Raw genomic sequence first — 16,498 nt, 5'->3', positions numbered from 1 at the left:
CGCCGAGTACCGCTTCTGTCGCTGTCCAAACTGCTAGGGAAGATGATCTCCTGCATCGGCGCGGTGCCCTGGGCCAGGTTCCATGCGCGTCCTCTCCAGTGGTTCCTGCTGCCCTTCCAAAGAGCGCATACCAGTCACTCCCACATCAAGGTGCAGCTCCCGGGCAAGGCCAGGCGGTCCCTGCATTGGTGGATGTCGTCCAGGCTCCTCCGGGGATGTCCATTCAAGGAGCCGGACCGCGTTCAAGTTACAACGGACGCCAGCTTATTCGGATGGGGGGCCCATGCCCTGGACAGGGTGGCCCAAGGTCGATGGTCGGATCAGGAGCTGGCGAACAGCATAAACTGGCTGGAGTTGCGGGCCATCCGTCTGGCTCTCCTGGAGTTTCGGGACATTGTATCTCATCGCCATGTGTTAATCTTGACCGACAGTGTGGCCTCCAAGGCTCACATCAACCGCCAAGGGGGAACGCAGTCCAGAGCTCTGATGCTGGAAGCGGAAAGGTTGTTCCATTGGGCGGAGCCCAGACTCTCATCGATTCGGGCGGAGCACATCTCGGGCGAAGCCAACATTCAGGCGGACTGGCTGAGCAGAGCGACTGTGGATCAGGGGGAGTGGCAGCTCCACCCCATTCTCTTCCAGGAACTCTCTCGCCGCTTCGGCCTGCCCGAGGTGGATCTGTTCGCTCATCCGCACAACGCACAACTTCCCCGGTTTTACTCCTGATACCAGACTCCGGGGGCGGAGGGAGTAGACGCTCTACGCAGCCGTTGGCCGGCCGGCCTTCTTTATGCCTTTCCTCCTCTCCCGATCCTTCCGTCGGTCATTCAGAAGATCTTGGCAGAACAGGCGGAAGTGCTGCTGGTCGCTCCAATGTGGCCCAGACGTCCCTGGTACGCAGACCTCGTCCATCTGTCCGTTTCGCGTCCTTGGAGGATTCCGGACGACAAGATTCAGCTCCACCAAGGGGCTCTCCGGCACCCGGGCCCTCAGCTGTTGCAGTTAGCCGTGTGGCACGTGAGCGGGAGATGCTAGCGGCCCTCCACTATTCGGACGAAGTCATTTCTACAATTCAAGCGGCCCGTCGCCCGTCGACTACCCGTATTTACGAGGCTACCTGGCAGGCCTTCTGCCGGTGGTGCCGGCGCACCGGGGTCGATCCCATCAAGGCCTCGGTGCCCCAAGTTCTGGATTTCTTGCAGTCCGGCCTCAACAAGGGGTTGGCACCAAACACGCTTCGCCGTCAGGTCACAGCCTTGTCGACGGTGGTCGGGGGTGGCCAAGGCCGCTCCTTATCTCAGCACTCGCGAGTTCGAACCTTCCTTAAGGGTGCTTCCAACTTACGACCGCCGACGGTACATCGTTATCCCACGTGGGATTTGACCTTGGTTCTCAGGGCCCTAACAGCTGCCCCCTTTGAGCCTCTACATTCCATCAGCCTCCGCTTGTTGACACTCAAGACGGCCTTCCTGGTGGCCATAACATCGGCCAGGAGGGTGTCGGAGCTAGCAGCCCTTTCTGTTCGTGCGGATCTTTGCATCTTCCACCCGAACAAGGTAGTGCTTCGTTTGGATCCGACCTTTCTTCCAAAGATAAACTCATTGTTTCACAGAACTCAGGAACTTGTCCTGCCGGACTTTTGTCCTCACCCGTCTCATCCGCAGGAACGTCAGTGGCACCATCTGGATGTTCGCAGAGCTCTTCATCGCTATGTGAAGCGCACGGCGTCGTTCCGAAGATCGGAGGCTCTGTTCGTCTCCTTCCAGCCATCTTCAATGGGACAGAGGGTGTCCTCCCACACCATCGGCCGATGGTTGAAAGCTTGCATTGCGTTGGCGTATGACACCCACTCCAGACCGGTACCAAGGCGAATCACTCCTCATTCCACCAGGAGTGCGGCCACCACAGCGGCCTGGGCGACGCAAGCGTCTGTAGAAGAGATTTGCAGGGCGGCCACTTGGGCATCCCCCTCGCCTTTTATTCGCCACTACAAGATTGATGTCTTCGCCTCGGCTGAGGCGTCCTTTGGGCGGAGAGTGTTGCAAAGGGTCCTTCCGTCTGCGGAGGAGCCTGACCAGCCTAGCTCCCGCCCTGGGAGTTCATTGCTTTGATATATCCCATGATTGGATTCCCGAAGCAGCACACAGGAGAATGACCGTTGTCTTACCAGAACGGTCCTTCTATGGGTGCTGCGAAGGGAATCCAAACCCGCCCGCAGCTTCGGCTGGTCAGGGCTCCTTTTTGATTGTGACTCTGTGACTTGTTACTGACTGGACTTGACTCTGTAGTGCCGGATGACTTGCGGCTTGTTTGAGGATTGACATAATGCTCCTTCGGTGGACTTCGTAAAGAACTGAAAGGAAACGGAAGTCCAGTCAGAGGAGGCGTGACTTTGAAATTTGCATACTCAGTCTCAAGGCTAGAAGGCTAAGTTAACCCATGATTGGATTCCCTTCGCAGCACCCATAGAAGGACCGTTCAGGTAAGACAACGGTCATTCTGTCCAGTGCTTACATATAACTATAGCATTAAGGCAAAAAGATAGATTACCTAAATAAGTATAAATTATGAATGCAGCAGTGAGTTATTCCATTGTAAAGAAGAGAGAGCAAAACCAAGGATGGTTCTTTAATATTTGTTAAGGGGTTTGTCTTCTGGCTTGTTTTGGACAGGCAGTTTGCAACATATTATGGTGAGCTTTCCCAAACAAGGCTGATTGTTGGTCTCACCTATTCATCATAGCCAGCTTTATTGACTAATGTATCATGTGATCTGATCCAACTTGTTTTATTCAGACATATATAGTTAAGGTAGCTATCCCCCCTCCCCAGAAATTTTGGAAAAATGCTGATGTGGTCTGGAATTAACAAGGGAAAGAGAAGTGGAAAAGATGTCAACATTTGAGTGGTCACATTGTGTAGACTTTGATTCAGGGGTGGGTTTCTCGCCCCGTTCCAACCGGTTCGGTTAGAACGGGGCCGGCGGCGTCCTCGTGCACGTGCGCGGTGCACGCATGCGTACTAGCGTCTGCGCGATGCTCCAGCTGCTCCTGGAGGATCGCGCAGGTGCTGTATGCGTCCTGCGCATGCGTGGAAGCGCAGAACTCGTCAAAACTGGGTAAGGACCGCGGGCGGGCGGGCACGCCCTTCGCCGTTCCCGGAAGTTACTTACTTCCGGATTCACCGACCAACCGGTTCGCAGGGATCGCCGCGAACCGGTTGAAACCCACCCCTGCTTTGATTATAACTTTAGGTAGATTCCTGCTATGTAAGAAGTTGTTTCTAATTATTAATACCTAATGATGGGAAATTTTCAATATTCTAATAAAAACTTTAGGAACCCAGAATTGTACAAGCTCACAGAATTGAATGAGAACTGCACATAATATGCAGCGTTCATCTCTTCCATCTATTATTTAATTTTAATATTTATCTTTTGTCTTGGCTATTCAGATTTAGTGTAGCAACCTTAGACTTAATGACATTCCAACTTTACATATGGCTGACTTATGAATGCAGGTAATATTTTCTGTAATATCGTAAGCTCAAAAATAAAATATATATTTTAAAATATGTTTCCCTAAAAGAAAGTTCATCTTTGAGGTCAGAAAGGATACATTTGTTTGTCATATAAAAACAGTACGAGAATGCCACCGATACTTTGAGAAACATGCCGCAGTACAGGTAATCCTTGCTTATCACCTTTGCAGCATCCCTATATCTTGTGATTGCCATCATAGTCTATATTGTCCTGTTCCTGTTTTTTCCCCCTACAGAGCAGAGAGATTGGGGAGGAATGGATGACAAAAGAGTAAGCAGAAACACAATAGGGAATACAATCAAAAACAATGTGCTGATACCAATAGCCATGAGCATGCCCTGGAAACAGCCCAGGATATTCCCATTGAATGCCTGCTTATTCTCTTGTAATCTCTTCCTCTCTAATCTTACTGCTCTGCGAGATGGGAGAGTGAAGTAAAAAAAAAACAATTTCTGTAGGCAATCTCTGGAGATCTTGCATTTTATATGCCAGTTATTACTCTCCCAGTCCTCTACTAAAAGTATAAACTTAACCTTTAAATTGGCTCTCTATTGACAGTATGGAAAGTTCTACCAATTTGATTCCATTTAATACATGCAAAGTCATTTTTACATACGGTATCTTTTTGCAATGTGTCTTTTGTGATGTGTTTTGTTTTCTGCTTTTGTTCATGTTTTGGTTGGGGGCTTATTTTTATGCCTTGCAAGAAGTTTCCATACAAGGTAACTTATTACTGATTTCTCCTTGAAACTCCTTTATATGCTTCCCAAATAGCATATAAAAAAATCAGGAAACCCCAAAGAACACAGTAGAGCAAGGATATTCAATTTTTGTCTGGGAGGTCTATGTTTACTGTGATGAGAAGGAGCAGCCCTAAATTTTTGATAACTGGTTATTCCCTACCTACAGTAATTATAAATCTTTTTAAAGAAATGAAGTGGGTTTTTTTTACATATATTGATATTTGGATTGATTTTTAAAACAACATACAATATTTTGGCAAAAGTATTCGCTCACCCATCCACATAATCAGACTCGGTTGTGAGCGAATACTTTTGGCAATATAGTGTATGCCTAAATATTTATTGTATTTTATCTTCCTACCCATTCAGTTCGGATTATAGATGTCTCGAATGGAAAATATGACCTGACGGAAAGTTGTTTAGAGGAGACAGGTGGATTAGGAGTGGATATCATCATTGATGCAGGAGGTCTGTAATTATTCCAAAACTCTGTTTCAGAAAATACTTCCAAATTTATTAAATTATGTAAACAAATTATGGTTTTATTGTAAAACTATATCCTCCAGTATAGCAGTTGTTTTGCTCAATGTTTGTTCATGGATCTCTCTTTGAAAATGATATTAAGCTTCAGTTAATTCAGAATATGTCTACTAAGTTTCAATTTTGCTTTAGAAAATGTTGAGCATTCAGTGAGACCAAAGTATCTGGAGAAATGAATTTTCCAGGGCGCTGCTCAGGGGAGTCCAAGCAAGAGTTAAATACGGCCAAACTGCCCAGAACTGAATTGAAACTTTAAGCCACGCCTCTGGTGCTGATTATCTTCAATTTTTTTTCAATTCAGCTAGCCCAGTGGACACACTTAGAGTTTCTCTTCATTTCTATTACTTGCTTTAGAGCCGAGGTGGCACAGTGGTTAGGGTGCAGTACTGCAGCCACTTCAGCTGACTGCTAGTTCTGCAGCTCGGTGGTTCAAATCTCACCAGCTCAGGGTTTACTCAGCCTTCCATCCTTCCGAGGTGGGTAAAATGAGGACCCAGATTGTGGGGGCAATATGCCGACTCTGTAAACCACTTAGAGAGGGCTGAAAGCCCTATGAAGCAGTATATAAGTCTAACTGCTATTGCTGTTGCTTGGACTCTCTTTATCTGGAAGTAGTTTAAATTTGATTGTATTGGAGCAGGCTTGGAGAGCAAAACAAAAGAGGTCTCTTTAATTAATTTAATTGGCCATTCTCTCCATTTCAGTCCTCCTGGTGTCCTGGATACCTTAGGCACCGCGGGGGGGGGGGGGGACACAGGCAGCTGTTGGGGGGGCGCATGGGTCGGAGTGCCGACACCAGCGCTGCCTCAGCAACCCTGCTACAGTTAAATCCCCTGCGGAGAGCTCCGTGGGCTGTCATCCGTGCTTTTGAAGCCGGTGTTCGGCATGGCTTCTCCGGGCGCTCATTTACCCAGCCAGCTAGTTAAAGCGCAGGCGCAGCGGGAAAAGAATCCGCCTGCCATTTTTCCTGATCTGCCAGTTTCGCTTTTAATCTCCTCACACATGCCGCAGCTGCCTGAAGCCTGACACAGGAGCCACGCGGAGCTATGGCTGGCAATTTACCTCCAAAGCCTTTCACTTGCAGCGGCTGAGATTTGAGGCCCCCTGGGTCACTAATTGTTATTCCTGTGGGCACTGGGAGCTGAGATCGCTCATGCTTCATTCCCACATTGTCTTTGGTCCTTCGCCTTTCTGTGTCTCTCCTGTGAGCACTCTGGTCGACGGTGGGCCTTTGTGAGGTGGTGAGTGGGGGTGCCCCTTAACCTATTGGATTGAGTTAGTACCATGGCAGATCAGATTCTAGAGGAGCCTGGCCAGTCAGAGGTCTCCTCCAAGGCCTTTTGTAGGCAGGCAGGCATGGCTGCCAGGGAGGCTATTAGGAGTTCCAAACCCTATGCCAGACCTGGGTCTAAGCAGGGATCGGGGCCTGATAAGGATACCTTGCGCCGCCAGAAGGCCCTTGAAAAAGACTTCTCCAAGGCCCAACAGCAAACCCAAGCCTCTCAACTGGTGTCTCCTGAGGAGCCCTCCTTGGGAGTCCCTCCTGCTCAAACCCATCCTATTTCCGACAGTGATGAGGAAGGCCAGGAATTTTCTCCCCTGGATTCCTTGACCATGGGAGTTTCCCCTGGTGTGTCTATGGTGGACCAGGCTGGCCTGTTTGCATGCCCTTCGGACCTGGAGGAGGAGTCAGTCTTGGGACCCTTGGCACCGCAGGATCCGCACCCCAGGCCAAATCCCAGGGTGTGCCCTGTTGAGGATCGGGGACCCGATCTCTCAGCAGAGATGCAGGAGGTCATTAATAGGGCCATTTCTCAAGGTATCGAGGCAGGCATGCAGCAGAGGGACAAGCACACTTGCAAGACCCGACATGTGGAGCCCCCGGTGGCTCCCAGAGCGGCTTCTGTCTCCCAAGAGCCTCAGTCTACCTATTCGGCCTCCAACATCAGGGATCTGGAGCCCGTGCCTCCCTGGGGGTTTATATGCGGAGAGACCCTGACTGCTTCTGCTTCCCGCCTTAATGACATTTAGCTTGGGTATGTCCCTTGCTTGGACTCTCCTGAGCAGCACCTTGGAAAAGGACCATTGACTTACCTGAAGGGTCGTTTTCAGGGCGCTGCAAAGGAGAGTCCACCCCACCCAGGGGTCTGGCTCCGCTGTTCCTAGTCGAGTTGACAGTTTCCTGTTGGACATGTTTTGTTATTGAAAGTGTATTCAAATTCGTTTTTGGGACTTCTCAGCGCACAATAGTTTCACGTCTTCATTGAAAAAATCTGAAGATAATCAGCACCAGAGGCGTGGCTTAAAGTTTCATTTCAGTTCTGGGCAGTTTGGCTGTATTTAACCCTTGCTTGGACTCTCCTTCGCAGCACCCTGACCCTTCAGGTAAATCAATGGTCCTTCTCTCCAATTTAAGTATCTTGGATTTAAATATCATTCTTGAAGGTTCTTTGAATGTCTTTGCCAAATGATGGTAAGTCAATAAAGGAAAGGGCCTGCTGATTTGTGATTCCCCATCTATGAAATACTCTTCGAGAAAATTTCATTAATTGCCAAGTGAAAATATTCCCCTTCTCTGAATCTTTTAAACAGCATTGCAAACTTTAAGAGCCCATGTTACAATGTTTTGGATTATTGCTTGTACATTTGGGGATGAATTGCATGTTTTTCCAGTGTTAACTGCAAATTAAAATAATAAAATAATCTTTCTAGGAATAGAAGTAGACTAGATTGCATAATGAAATAATACAGTTAGAGCCATAATTGTAAATATAACTACAGGTCAGTGGTGGGTTTCAATTTTTTTTAGAACCTCTTATGTAGGGGTGGCCTGCTTTGTGGGAGTGGCTTGCCAGCCATGTGACCGAGTGGGAGAGGCTTGACAGTCATGTGACTGGGTGGGCGTGGGCAACTTGTAAAATGTGATGAAACTCATTTAACAATGCTCTTGCTTAGCAAGCAAAATGTTGGCTCAGAAGCTCTGGCATTTGAAGCACGCAAGTCTTAAAGCTGTCAAGTTACAAGACCCTTGCACCCCTAACCCTTTAGAAAAAAAAACACCCAGGGATGTTCAAACTTGACAGCTTTAAGACTTGTGGACTTCAACTCCCAGAATCCCTCCTCCAGTCATGTTGGCTCAAGAACTCTGGCATTGAAGTGTGCAAGTCTTAAAGCTGTCAAGTTACAAGACCCTTGCACCCCTAACCTTTTAGAAAAAAAAACCCAGGGGTGTTCAAACTTGACAGCTTTAAGACTTGTAGACTTCAACTCCCAGAATTCCTCCTCTCGCTCTTCATCTTGATGATGTGCAGACGGACAGGGGGAGGGAGCTGGAACCAGTTCTAAATGGCACTGTAGATTTGTGGAACCTCTCCTATAGAAGAGGTTAGAACTGGCAGGAACCCACCCATGATTAAGATCGGTTGATTGTGCAAGGATCAAAGATTAAATATGGTGTGGCTGAAGGCAACCAATCAGGCCAATTCAGGACAGAATGTTTTTGCATATTTGGACAGGCATGCCTGGTTGTACATAGCTCATGCTTATGTTATGCTCCACCATTGTGCCTTGTTTCGTAAGCTCGATACAGTAGAGCACAATCTTCTGAAAGCAGAGCTAGCCTTTGCTATTCTGCAGTTAATTACTGTAGCAATAATCACAGGATATTGCCAAGATAATTAAACTAGTTCACTCCTGTGGTTTTTGCCCTTTGACCGTGATATTTTATTATAAGCCATGAAAAAACACAAAATCTTTTTGGGAAAACAGTATTTAAAAGGGCATTTTGTACCAGTGGCACCTCAGAGCAGGTTATATACTAGCAGCATAGACTGAAATGCTTATATGGATATATATTTCAAGCTATGAATATTTATTCATCTATCAGTTTTCAAATTATTGGAACAAGTATACTTTTTATGGCAAAATACTGAGACTCACTCAAATGAGTGACATGTCTTCATATATGTGTCAGAAATATAATAATTTGAGCCTGGTAGAGTAACAAAAAGACAAGGTTAATGTAGTACAAAGAAAAACCAAATCCTGAAAAAAATATGAATTCATTGATAGGCACATCTTTTCAGTTCTTGCTCATCTTCCATTTTTAGAAAGTGTTTTTAATTTGTTTTTAGTGAGACTGCATAATAAAGACAATGAAACAACTTCACAACAATTGCTACCCCACAAGCATGACATCATTACATTACTTAGTGCTGCAGGGCACTGGATTACGACTGAAAAAAATCTTCAGGTAAGAAGAAACTTCTGAAACAATTCTAGTTAGAACAGCCTTTCCCAGTCTGATATTTTCCTGCTGCATTGGACTTTAATTTGCATAAAATTCCCGATAATATGGAAGTTGAAATTCTAATATCTGGAATGCACTGTATGTCATCCTAGTCTTATCTTTTTTGAATAAATACAGTAATAATGTAGATAATATAGAAAATGATATTTTCTCTTGGCAAAAACTTTTGTTAACCTCCAACTAATGTTCTTTGTTTATGCTATTTTTATTCTAAAGTAATATAGCTTCACTATTTATCCCTTTTTTTAAAGTTGGATCCTCCAGATTGTCGATATCTTTTCCTGAAAGGTGCTTCAGTTTCTTTTCTGAATGAGGAAATTTGGAATTTGTCAAGTATGCAACAAGGAAAATATCTATATATCCTTTTTATTATATAATGTTGATTGTATTTATGTATCATAGTACTTATATATTTTGTATCAATTTTGAGGTTAGTGTCCATATTTTGCTGGCAGAGAGGGCTGCAGAAAGACATCTCTTGAGTCTCAGAACATGATTCCTTTGTTGAGGGGATCCAGAGCATGCTGTCTTTGCCAAATATTACTGGCCGGGCAGGAGGAATAAGAGAAAAGTGATCCCCCAGGTATCCACCCTCAAAGACACAAAAGCCTTTAAGAGTGGGAGTAAAAAAATTGAATTGCATACAAACCAAGTGGCACTCCTTGACTTATGAGCATTCATTTAACAACAGTTTAAAGTTATGGCAGCCTTGGAAACATTGGTCTACAACTCATCCTCAAAGTTATGAGTGCACCATCGCTGAGGTCACATAATCACTATTTGGGCCAGAGGTGGGTTGCTGCTGGTTTGGCCGAATCGGTAGGAGCAGAAGCAGGAGTAGCAGGAGGCTCTGCCCACCCGCCTGGACACTTCTGCGCGCACCAGAGCCAGTAGTAAAAAAATTAGCAACCCACCTCTGATTTGGGCACTTGGCAAATTGTTTCACTTACAACAAAACTTGAAATCTTCCCAGCTGGCTTCTGAAAAGCAAACTAAGGAAGCTGGATTTGCTTAATGATTATGTGATTCATTTAGCGACCATAAGATTCAATTAACAACCAGAATAAAAATAGTTGTAAAATCAAGGCATTTTTTAACACCTCCAAACATTGATCAAACCTAAATATTGGTCAGTTTTGGAAAGCTTTGGGAGGCATTGGACTAGTGGGTTCTCCTAAAGCAGTGGTTCCCAAACTTGGCAACTTTAAGACTTGTGGACTTCAACTCCCAGAATTCTCCAGCCAGCTCTGGGAGTTGAAGTCCACAAGTCTTAAAGTTGCCAAGCTTGGGAACCACTGTCCTAAAGCATAGGAATACATGTTCAGTGAAAGCATTTAAATGCAGGTTAGAAACAATATAATAATTGCTTTCTCTCTCCACTCCACCTCCCTGGAAGCCTTGTTGCTCACTGAACACTAGTACAGATGCTCAACTTACAACCAAAATTGGGATAGGCATCTTAGTGTTGAGCAAAAGTGTTTATTCAGTGAGATAGTCACTTGACTGCTTTGTTCAACAACTGCAATCACAATTGTCCCAATTGCATTCATTAAGCAACCACGCAGGTTATTAAGCAGGTGGCGCAACTGAGCTTTCTATTGAAGGAGGGCAGGCAACTCTGTGTGTATAAAAGACCTTCCCAACAGGTTGCAGGAATGGAGCTTGGATCTTCAGGAACTACACTCCTTCATATCTTGAAGGGAAAGTTTGCATTGAGCTATCGAGATCTGAGTTTCGTTTCTGCAGTCCAACCAAGGATTTTCTTCTCCTGTGTCCATGGAGGGGAGGAGAAATCCATCAGTTAGTGACAGCAGTTTGCATCTTCTCTGGTCTTTCTGAGGAGCTAGCAGAGAAGATTGCAAATGGCGACCACATGATCCCAGGATACTTGGCAACTATTTATACACACAAACAATCACCAATCACCAGTCAAAGATCACAACAATATGACTTGCTAGTGTGATGTTTTATGGTGGCCAGAAGTGCTTTATGGATCTTTGTAACTTTGAACAGTCATTAAATGACCTGTCATAAGTTGAGAACTACCTGTATTTCAATGAAAAAAGATTCCTCCTTAATTGTTCTTCGATAGGTTAATTTGTACTCTAGTTACTCTGACATGTGTTTTATTTAAGGTGATTGTGAGAGTACAGTTTGCATGACCAAATATATTATGGATCACATTTCTCTTACAAACTCAGATCTTGGCACAGCTCTAACATTTTATAGTGTTTCACTTGACTATTCTCTTCTATACCTATTTTGGAAGATGTAATGGAGAAGTTATCAAGCGGAGTTTTCAAGTAAGGATAAATTGATGTTTGAAGAATTATAAGCATTTTAAAATATATTCATTTAAGTATGTTATCAATTAACTGCTTTAAAAAGTTGAGAAAATGATAATAAAAATGTTTAGACCTAATTAGCTCTAGAGATTCTAGTTCAGGGCTGCAAAACACACAAAGGGGGAAGGGCCATATTGATACTTTAAAAATTGTTGGCCACAAAATGGAGTGCTGATGAGATGTTTTGCAGCTAATGGAGCAGTGAAAGTGCTGGAGTTGGCAATGAAGTTTGGAGATGGACAGAAACATTCTTTTGGGGAGGCAGTCCCTGTAAATGTATTACTATTTAAAAAAACAGGCTGCACAAAGCTACTTGGCATGTCCCAAGTTGTGCAGGCTATTTTGGGCTCATTTTTCTAATTGTTGAAAATTGTAAAAAATCATCCATGTATATTTTTCCCTTAGGACAAACGGCATATGATAAGTAAACCCACTTAGGATGGATGAATTATCTGGAAAATTGCCTTTCTAGAAGTTGCATTTGTTCATAATCCATGTGCCTATTCATAGATCTTGACAGCCTATAAAAGTTTTCCAGAAATCAGGTTTAATTGTGAAATGTATGTGTACATTTTCAGTTGAATATGATTTGATGGCAGACATTCTCTTTGGGGCTCCCTTTTTAACAGCATAACCTGCAGGGCAAGAATGGCCTCCATTCTTGTGGCATTTTGAAAACTGGTAAAAACTTGACTCTTTAGGAAGAATTGTGGAGACTGTATTTCCTCTCACCAGTAATATTTTAATAATTTAATTTTATGTATTTTCATACTTTGGCGGGTGTCTTAATATCTATAAACTTTCTAAAGATTGCTAGGGGGTGAAGTAATGGATAAAGCAAAAGATAAATGCTGTTGCTATAATTTTTGTTTTTGTTCTCAGACCTTATCTGGATAAACCTTTACCATTATATGAAGCTAAAGTTTCTATGGAATTAGTTCAGAAGAATCAAGCAAGAAAAAAACAAGTTATCCAACTATGAAGTTTCTACAATTTGAACTGTAAAAATGAAGTTAATATATTAATGCATAGTTGTTAAATCAATTGTCTTCAGCCTATATCTGAAACAGTTTTTAATAACTATAGGTTGAGTCCCTTGTAACCTTAGATCTAATTCATGTGTCTAAAAAAACCATAGAACTTAACTTTGGCTATTGTGTACTGCTTTTGTTTGGCTTTTTTATTTTGAGGGGAGGAGTGACTGCATGCTCATTCAGATGAAAAAAGGAGAATCCTATGATGTTACAGAAAACTACATATTTGATCCAAGTTTAGACAAAGCATGAAATCAGTAGGACAAGTTTACTATGAATCTAAGTGACGGCCAAGATTTTTCAAAAAAGACTTAAGTCTAGATTTTTGGTTTGACTGAATGTTTTCTTTAATGTTCCATCATAAATGGGAAACTATGAGCAGCATATTGTAACTTTGTAATTTTCCCTTTTATTACATTTTGTTTCTATCTTCATTAGAATTGTCACATAAACTTCTGTTTCATTTACAAAGAGCAAGGCATATTAAAATAAACCTGAGTAAAGTTGGAAAAGCATTTCATAATACAATAAAGAGATTTCTCCAATTCAGATTTAAAGAATTGGATTCATTATTTGTATTGTTTTCAAATATCTACTTTTAAAGTTCTATTGTTTAGAATCTGGAGAGATAAACCTGCATTTATTTATGCAGAAGTACATACAATACTTATCCCCAAAGGCAATTTCAAAATGTCTAATGTTTAAGTCTACAATGTTTTATTTGATTTCTGATCATACTTAAAATATATAATTCTAGAATACTCAAGATTATTGCACCAAATAAGGAAGAAACCTGTAACATAAATATGTTTATTTTGGCATATGCTATAACAGACCTGGGCTTGCTATGTGCAATTTTATTAGTTGGGTTAAATGCATTTTTTTTTTAATTCAATGGTCAAAAATTGCATTGAATTATTTATGTAAAAGATTTATATTGCCTTCCATCTTATGCAACTCAGAATGATTCACAAATCTAGAAGTCCACACACTTTTAAAAGTGTCCGAGGTTAAGAAACACTGCACTAAGGAATCATAGGTGATAAAGATGTATTTCTACTAGATCGACAAGGGAAATCCAATTCTAATACTAATACCTGGCAGAGAGCTGAAATGGATTTAGATTTACAATTCTAAAGTCTTCGTCTTTTGTCCCGGGTGTTTAATAGTGGATCTCGTAATGAAAATCAAATTTTCAAAAGCAAAAAGGAACCAGTTAAGTTACAGTTATTCTCTTCTCCCCTTACGAGCTGAGCTCTGTTTGCCTATCTTGAGCTTTAATAGCGGGGAAAAGCTGCTCTGAGCGTGCGTGGTGAAAAGGGCGGCGGTCCTCGTGAAAGAGCTCAGTTTGGATTGGTTGCCTTTTCCGCGGGTAAAAGAAAAGACGCCCAGCTGCTAGGCGGGGCTTTCAAGTTAAGCGCGGAATTTTTGGTCTGTTCGGCTCCTTCCAGCCACCTCCACCGACCGAGCGACATGTGTTCCGTGGTTCCCGATTATTCTCCCGGCTTCAAGAAGCCGCCGGAGATATTGCGCTTGAAGAGGAAGAGGTCTCGGAGAAGCGAAATGGTCGTTCTTCCCGAAGAGGTTTCGTCCGTGGCAACCCTCAAGGACTCGCCTGTTCCCCCTCGGCTCGGCCCGGGGGGTCGGCGGCGCAACCCCTTCACGAACGTGGGAAACACGCCTCGCCTTCTGCCGGAACCCAGCCTGGTTCAATCATCTGCCCAGAGACTTGCAGGAGTGGAGTGGATAATGGCGAGGAATGACGTATTCAGCAGATCCGAGAAGCAGGTAAATTGGGCTCTGCCGTCACTGTTTGCAACCCTTCGATGTGCGTTAGGCCGAATTGCATATCATTCAAGCGCGTTGTTGTGCCTAAGGAATAGAAATGGGACTTTGAGATTAAATGGGTATAAGGGAGTGTGTGTCTTGAAATGAGTTTTAAATTTGAAGGAAAATGACAGAACAATTAATCAGTGGAACAACTTACCTCCAGAAGTTGTGAATGTTCCAACACTGGAAGTTTTTAAAAAAAGATTGGACAAAAGTCCAATTGGTAGAGTAGTTGAAAATAACTTGTAACAACTGTTGATTTTTAGAGAAATCAAAAGATGATGTTTAGAGAAGCCTGATGATGAAAAACATTTATTAAACTTTTTGTGGCCTGAAATAAATCACAGAGTTTCTATTTCAGGCCATTTAACACAAATAGTCATCTATTGCCTCTTGTGTCACTTCACAGTAATCCAGAATGTATACATTAATAGTGGAAAGTAGTTTCAATTATATACCTTTTGCTTGCCTCAGGAAGTTGTGGGTGCTCCTACACTGGAAGTTTTTAAGAAGAGATTGGTCAACTTGTCTGAAATAGTATAGGGTTTCCTGCCTAAGCAAGGGATTGGACTAAAAGACCTCCAAGATCCCTTCCAACTTTTGTTATTCTGTTCTGTTCTTTTATGATAAACCTTAAATTTAAGGTGATGAACACAGCTCTCAGTCTTGTGTGCCTGATGGGCATGTTTGAAATGCTAAGAAGGTGAGGCCGTTCTTATCACATAGTTAATAACAACATAATCATTTATGAAAATGAAAATTAGTGCCTCTCCATATTTGACTCAGATTATTTATGAAGATGTTAGTGTCTTATAGTGGTTTCTATTTTTTCCTTTGGTTTTTTGAGAGAGAAAAAGATGGCTGCTATCAAGCCAAAATTTTTCCAATCCTTCAACATATTTCTTTACTGCTTGTTCCTTTACTGTTGTTGGTTGATTCTAAAAGACACAAGCTATCTTTTTGACATCTCTATTGTTAATTTTAAGGCTGGGTGTTCTATCTGTGGTCATTAGTTTGATCTTCATTGTATTTAATATTAGTACCATTTTTTTTCATTTTGCTCTTTAACTTTTATTACTTTTATTCACTTTTATTATTCTATTTTATTAGAGCTTCCACATCCTTTGCATTTTAATTTATTATAGTACAAGGAATCCCCACTGATGATAATTGGAACCACAAACTCACATGATTGTGGCAACTTATGATGGCAGTTCTGGCAGTTCTTGTTGCCATCATTAAGCAAATCCTGTGTGATCAAAGTGTCCCACAACCATGTAATTCCCATTTGAGATCTCCTGCCGGCTTTCCCATTGTAGGAAGCTGGCAGAGAAGGTCACAAATGGTGGTCATATGATCAAGGGACACTGCAATGTTTTCATTTTGAGTTGGTCACCAAGTGCCAACCAAGTACACCAAGTTGTAACTTTGAACAAATGTACTAAATAAATGCATGGGCAAGGACTACCTGTAGTGTCATTAGCATAGCACAGGTTACTGATATTTTTTCCTCCAACTTTAAAACCATACTCATCTTCCAATCCATCCTTATTTAATATATATTCAGCATATAGATTGAATACATAATGGGAAAGCCGTACTCCACTTCTTTCCCCAGCTGGAGCAAGTCTTCCAATCTGCTGACCATTGTGTTATTCTCCAGGTTTACTGTCAAAGCTTGACTGAATCATCTTCAATTGCTTGCCTATCTAGTTCAGTAGGTATTCTATCAGTTCTTGTAGCCTTCTGGCGTGATAATGAATGGAGTGTTTATCTAACTTTATCTTCTAGTGCTAGAGATTATTATAAGTAGGAAATATCTTCTAAGATACCTTGAATGCTGATAGTTCTACTGTCCAATGTTTTAATATACATTTCCTATTTAGTTTGCTTTCCTTTGAATTGATTACTAACTATCCATTGACGTCTTTTAGCCTACCAATTCAAGATTGAAACTCCTTTTGAAAAACAAATCAGCCATCAATAGACACATAGACATTAACAACACTTATAGACTATGCAAAAGAGACAATCATCCAGCCCAAAAGAGAAAAAGACTCCAGCACTTCTCCATCAGTAATCAGCACTCAGAGCAGCATAGATTAACTCCAAGGTCAGCTTCAGACCAACAATCAAGTAAGCAATACCCCAATCAAG

The 16,498-nt window shown here is 42.6% G+C and overlaps 2 protein-coding genes across 8 annotated transcripts in view; both read left to right on the top strand.

Moving 5' to 3' along the window:
• CRYZL1 (crystallin zeta like 1) overlaps window positions 1-12,983 on the top strand; it is a 40,239-nt gene extending 27,256 nt beyond the window's left edge. For all 7 annotated transcript variants that reach the window (XM_032220229.1, XM_032220233.1, XM_032220231.1 and 4 more), the window contains 5 exons: window positions 4,653-4,751; window positions 8,957-9,075; window positions 9,384-9,489; window positions 11,390-11,435; window positions 12,360-12,983. In XM_032220229.1, the coding sequence (XP_032076120.1) occupies window positions 4,653-4,751; window positions 8,957-9,075; window positions 9,384-9,489; window positions 11,390-11,435; window positions 12,360-12,459 (470 nt within the window). In that variant the 3' untranslated portion in view covers window positions 12,460-12,983. The remainder of the gene's footprint in view (window positions 1-4,652; window positions 4,752-8,956; window positions 9,076-9,383; window positions 9,490-11,389; window positions 11,436-12,359) is intronic.
• An 84-nt stretch (window positions 12,984-13,067) lies between these two features.
• Window positions 13,068-16,498, top strand: part of DONSON (DNA replication fork stabilization factor DONSON) — a 15,653-nt gene continuing 12,222 nt past the window's right edge. The window contains exon 1 of the mRNA XM_032220225.1: window positions 13,068-14,299. Coding sequence (XP_032076116.1) covers window positions 13,985-14,299 — 315 coding nt within the window. The 5' untranslated portion in view covers window positions 13,068-13,984. The remainder of the gene's footprint in view (window positions 14,300-16,498) is intronic.

The sequence above is a fragment of the Thamnophis elegans genome, chromosome 6, assembly GCF_009769535.1.
Source record: "Thamnophis elegans isolate rThaEle1 chromosome 6, rThaEle1.pri, whole genome shotgun sequence".
NCBI lineage: Eukaryota > Metazoa > Chordata > Lepidosauria > Squamata > Colubridae > Thamnophis > Thamnophis elegans.
Note: the sequence above shows the minus strand (reverse complement) of the source record. Positions and strands in the feature narration are given on the sequence as shown.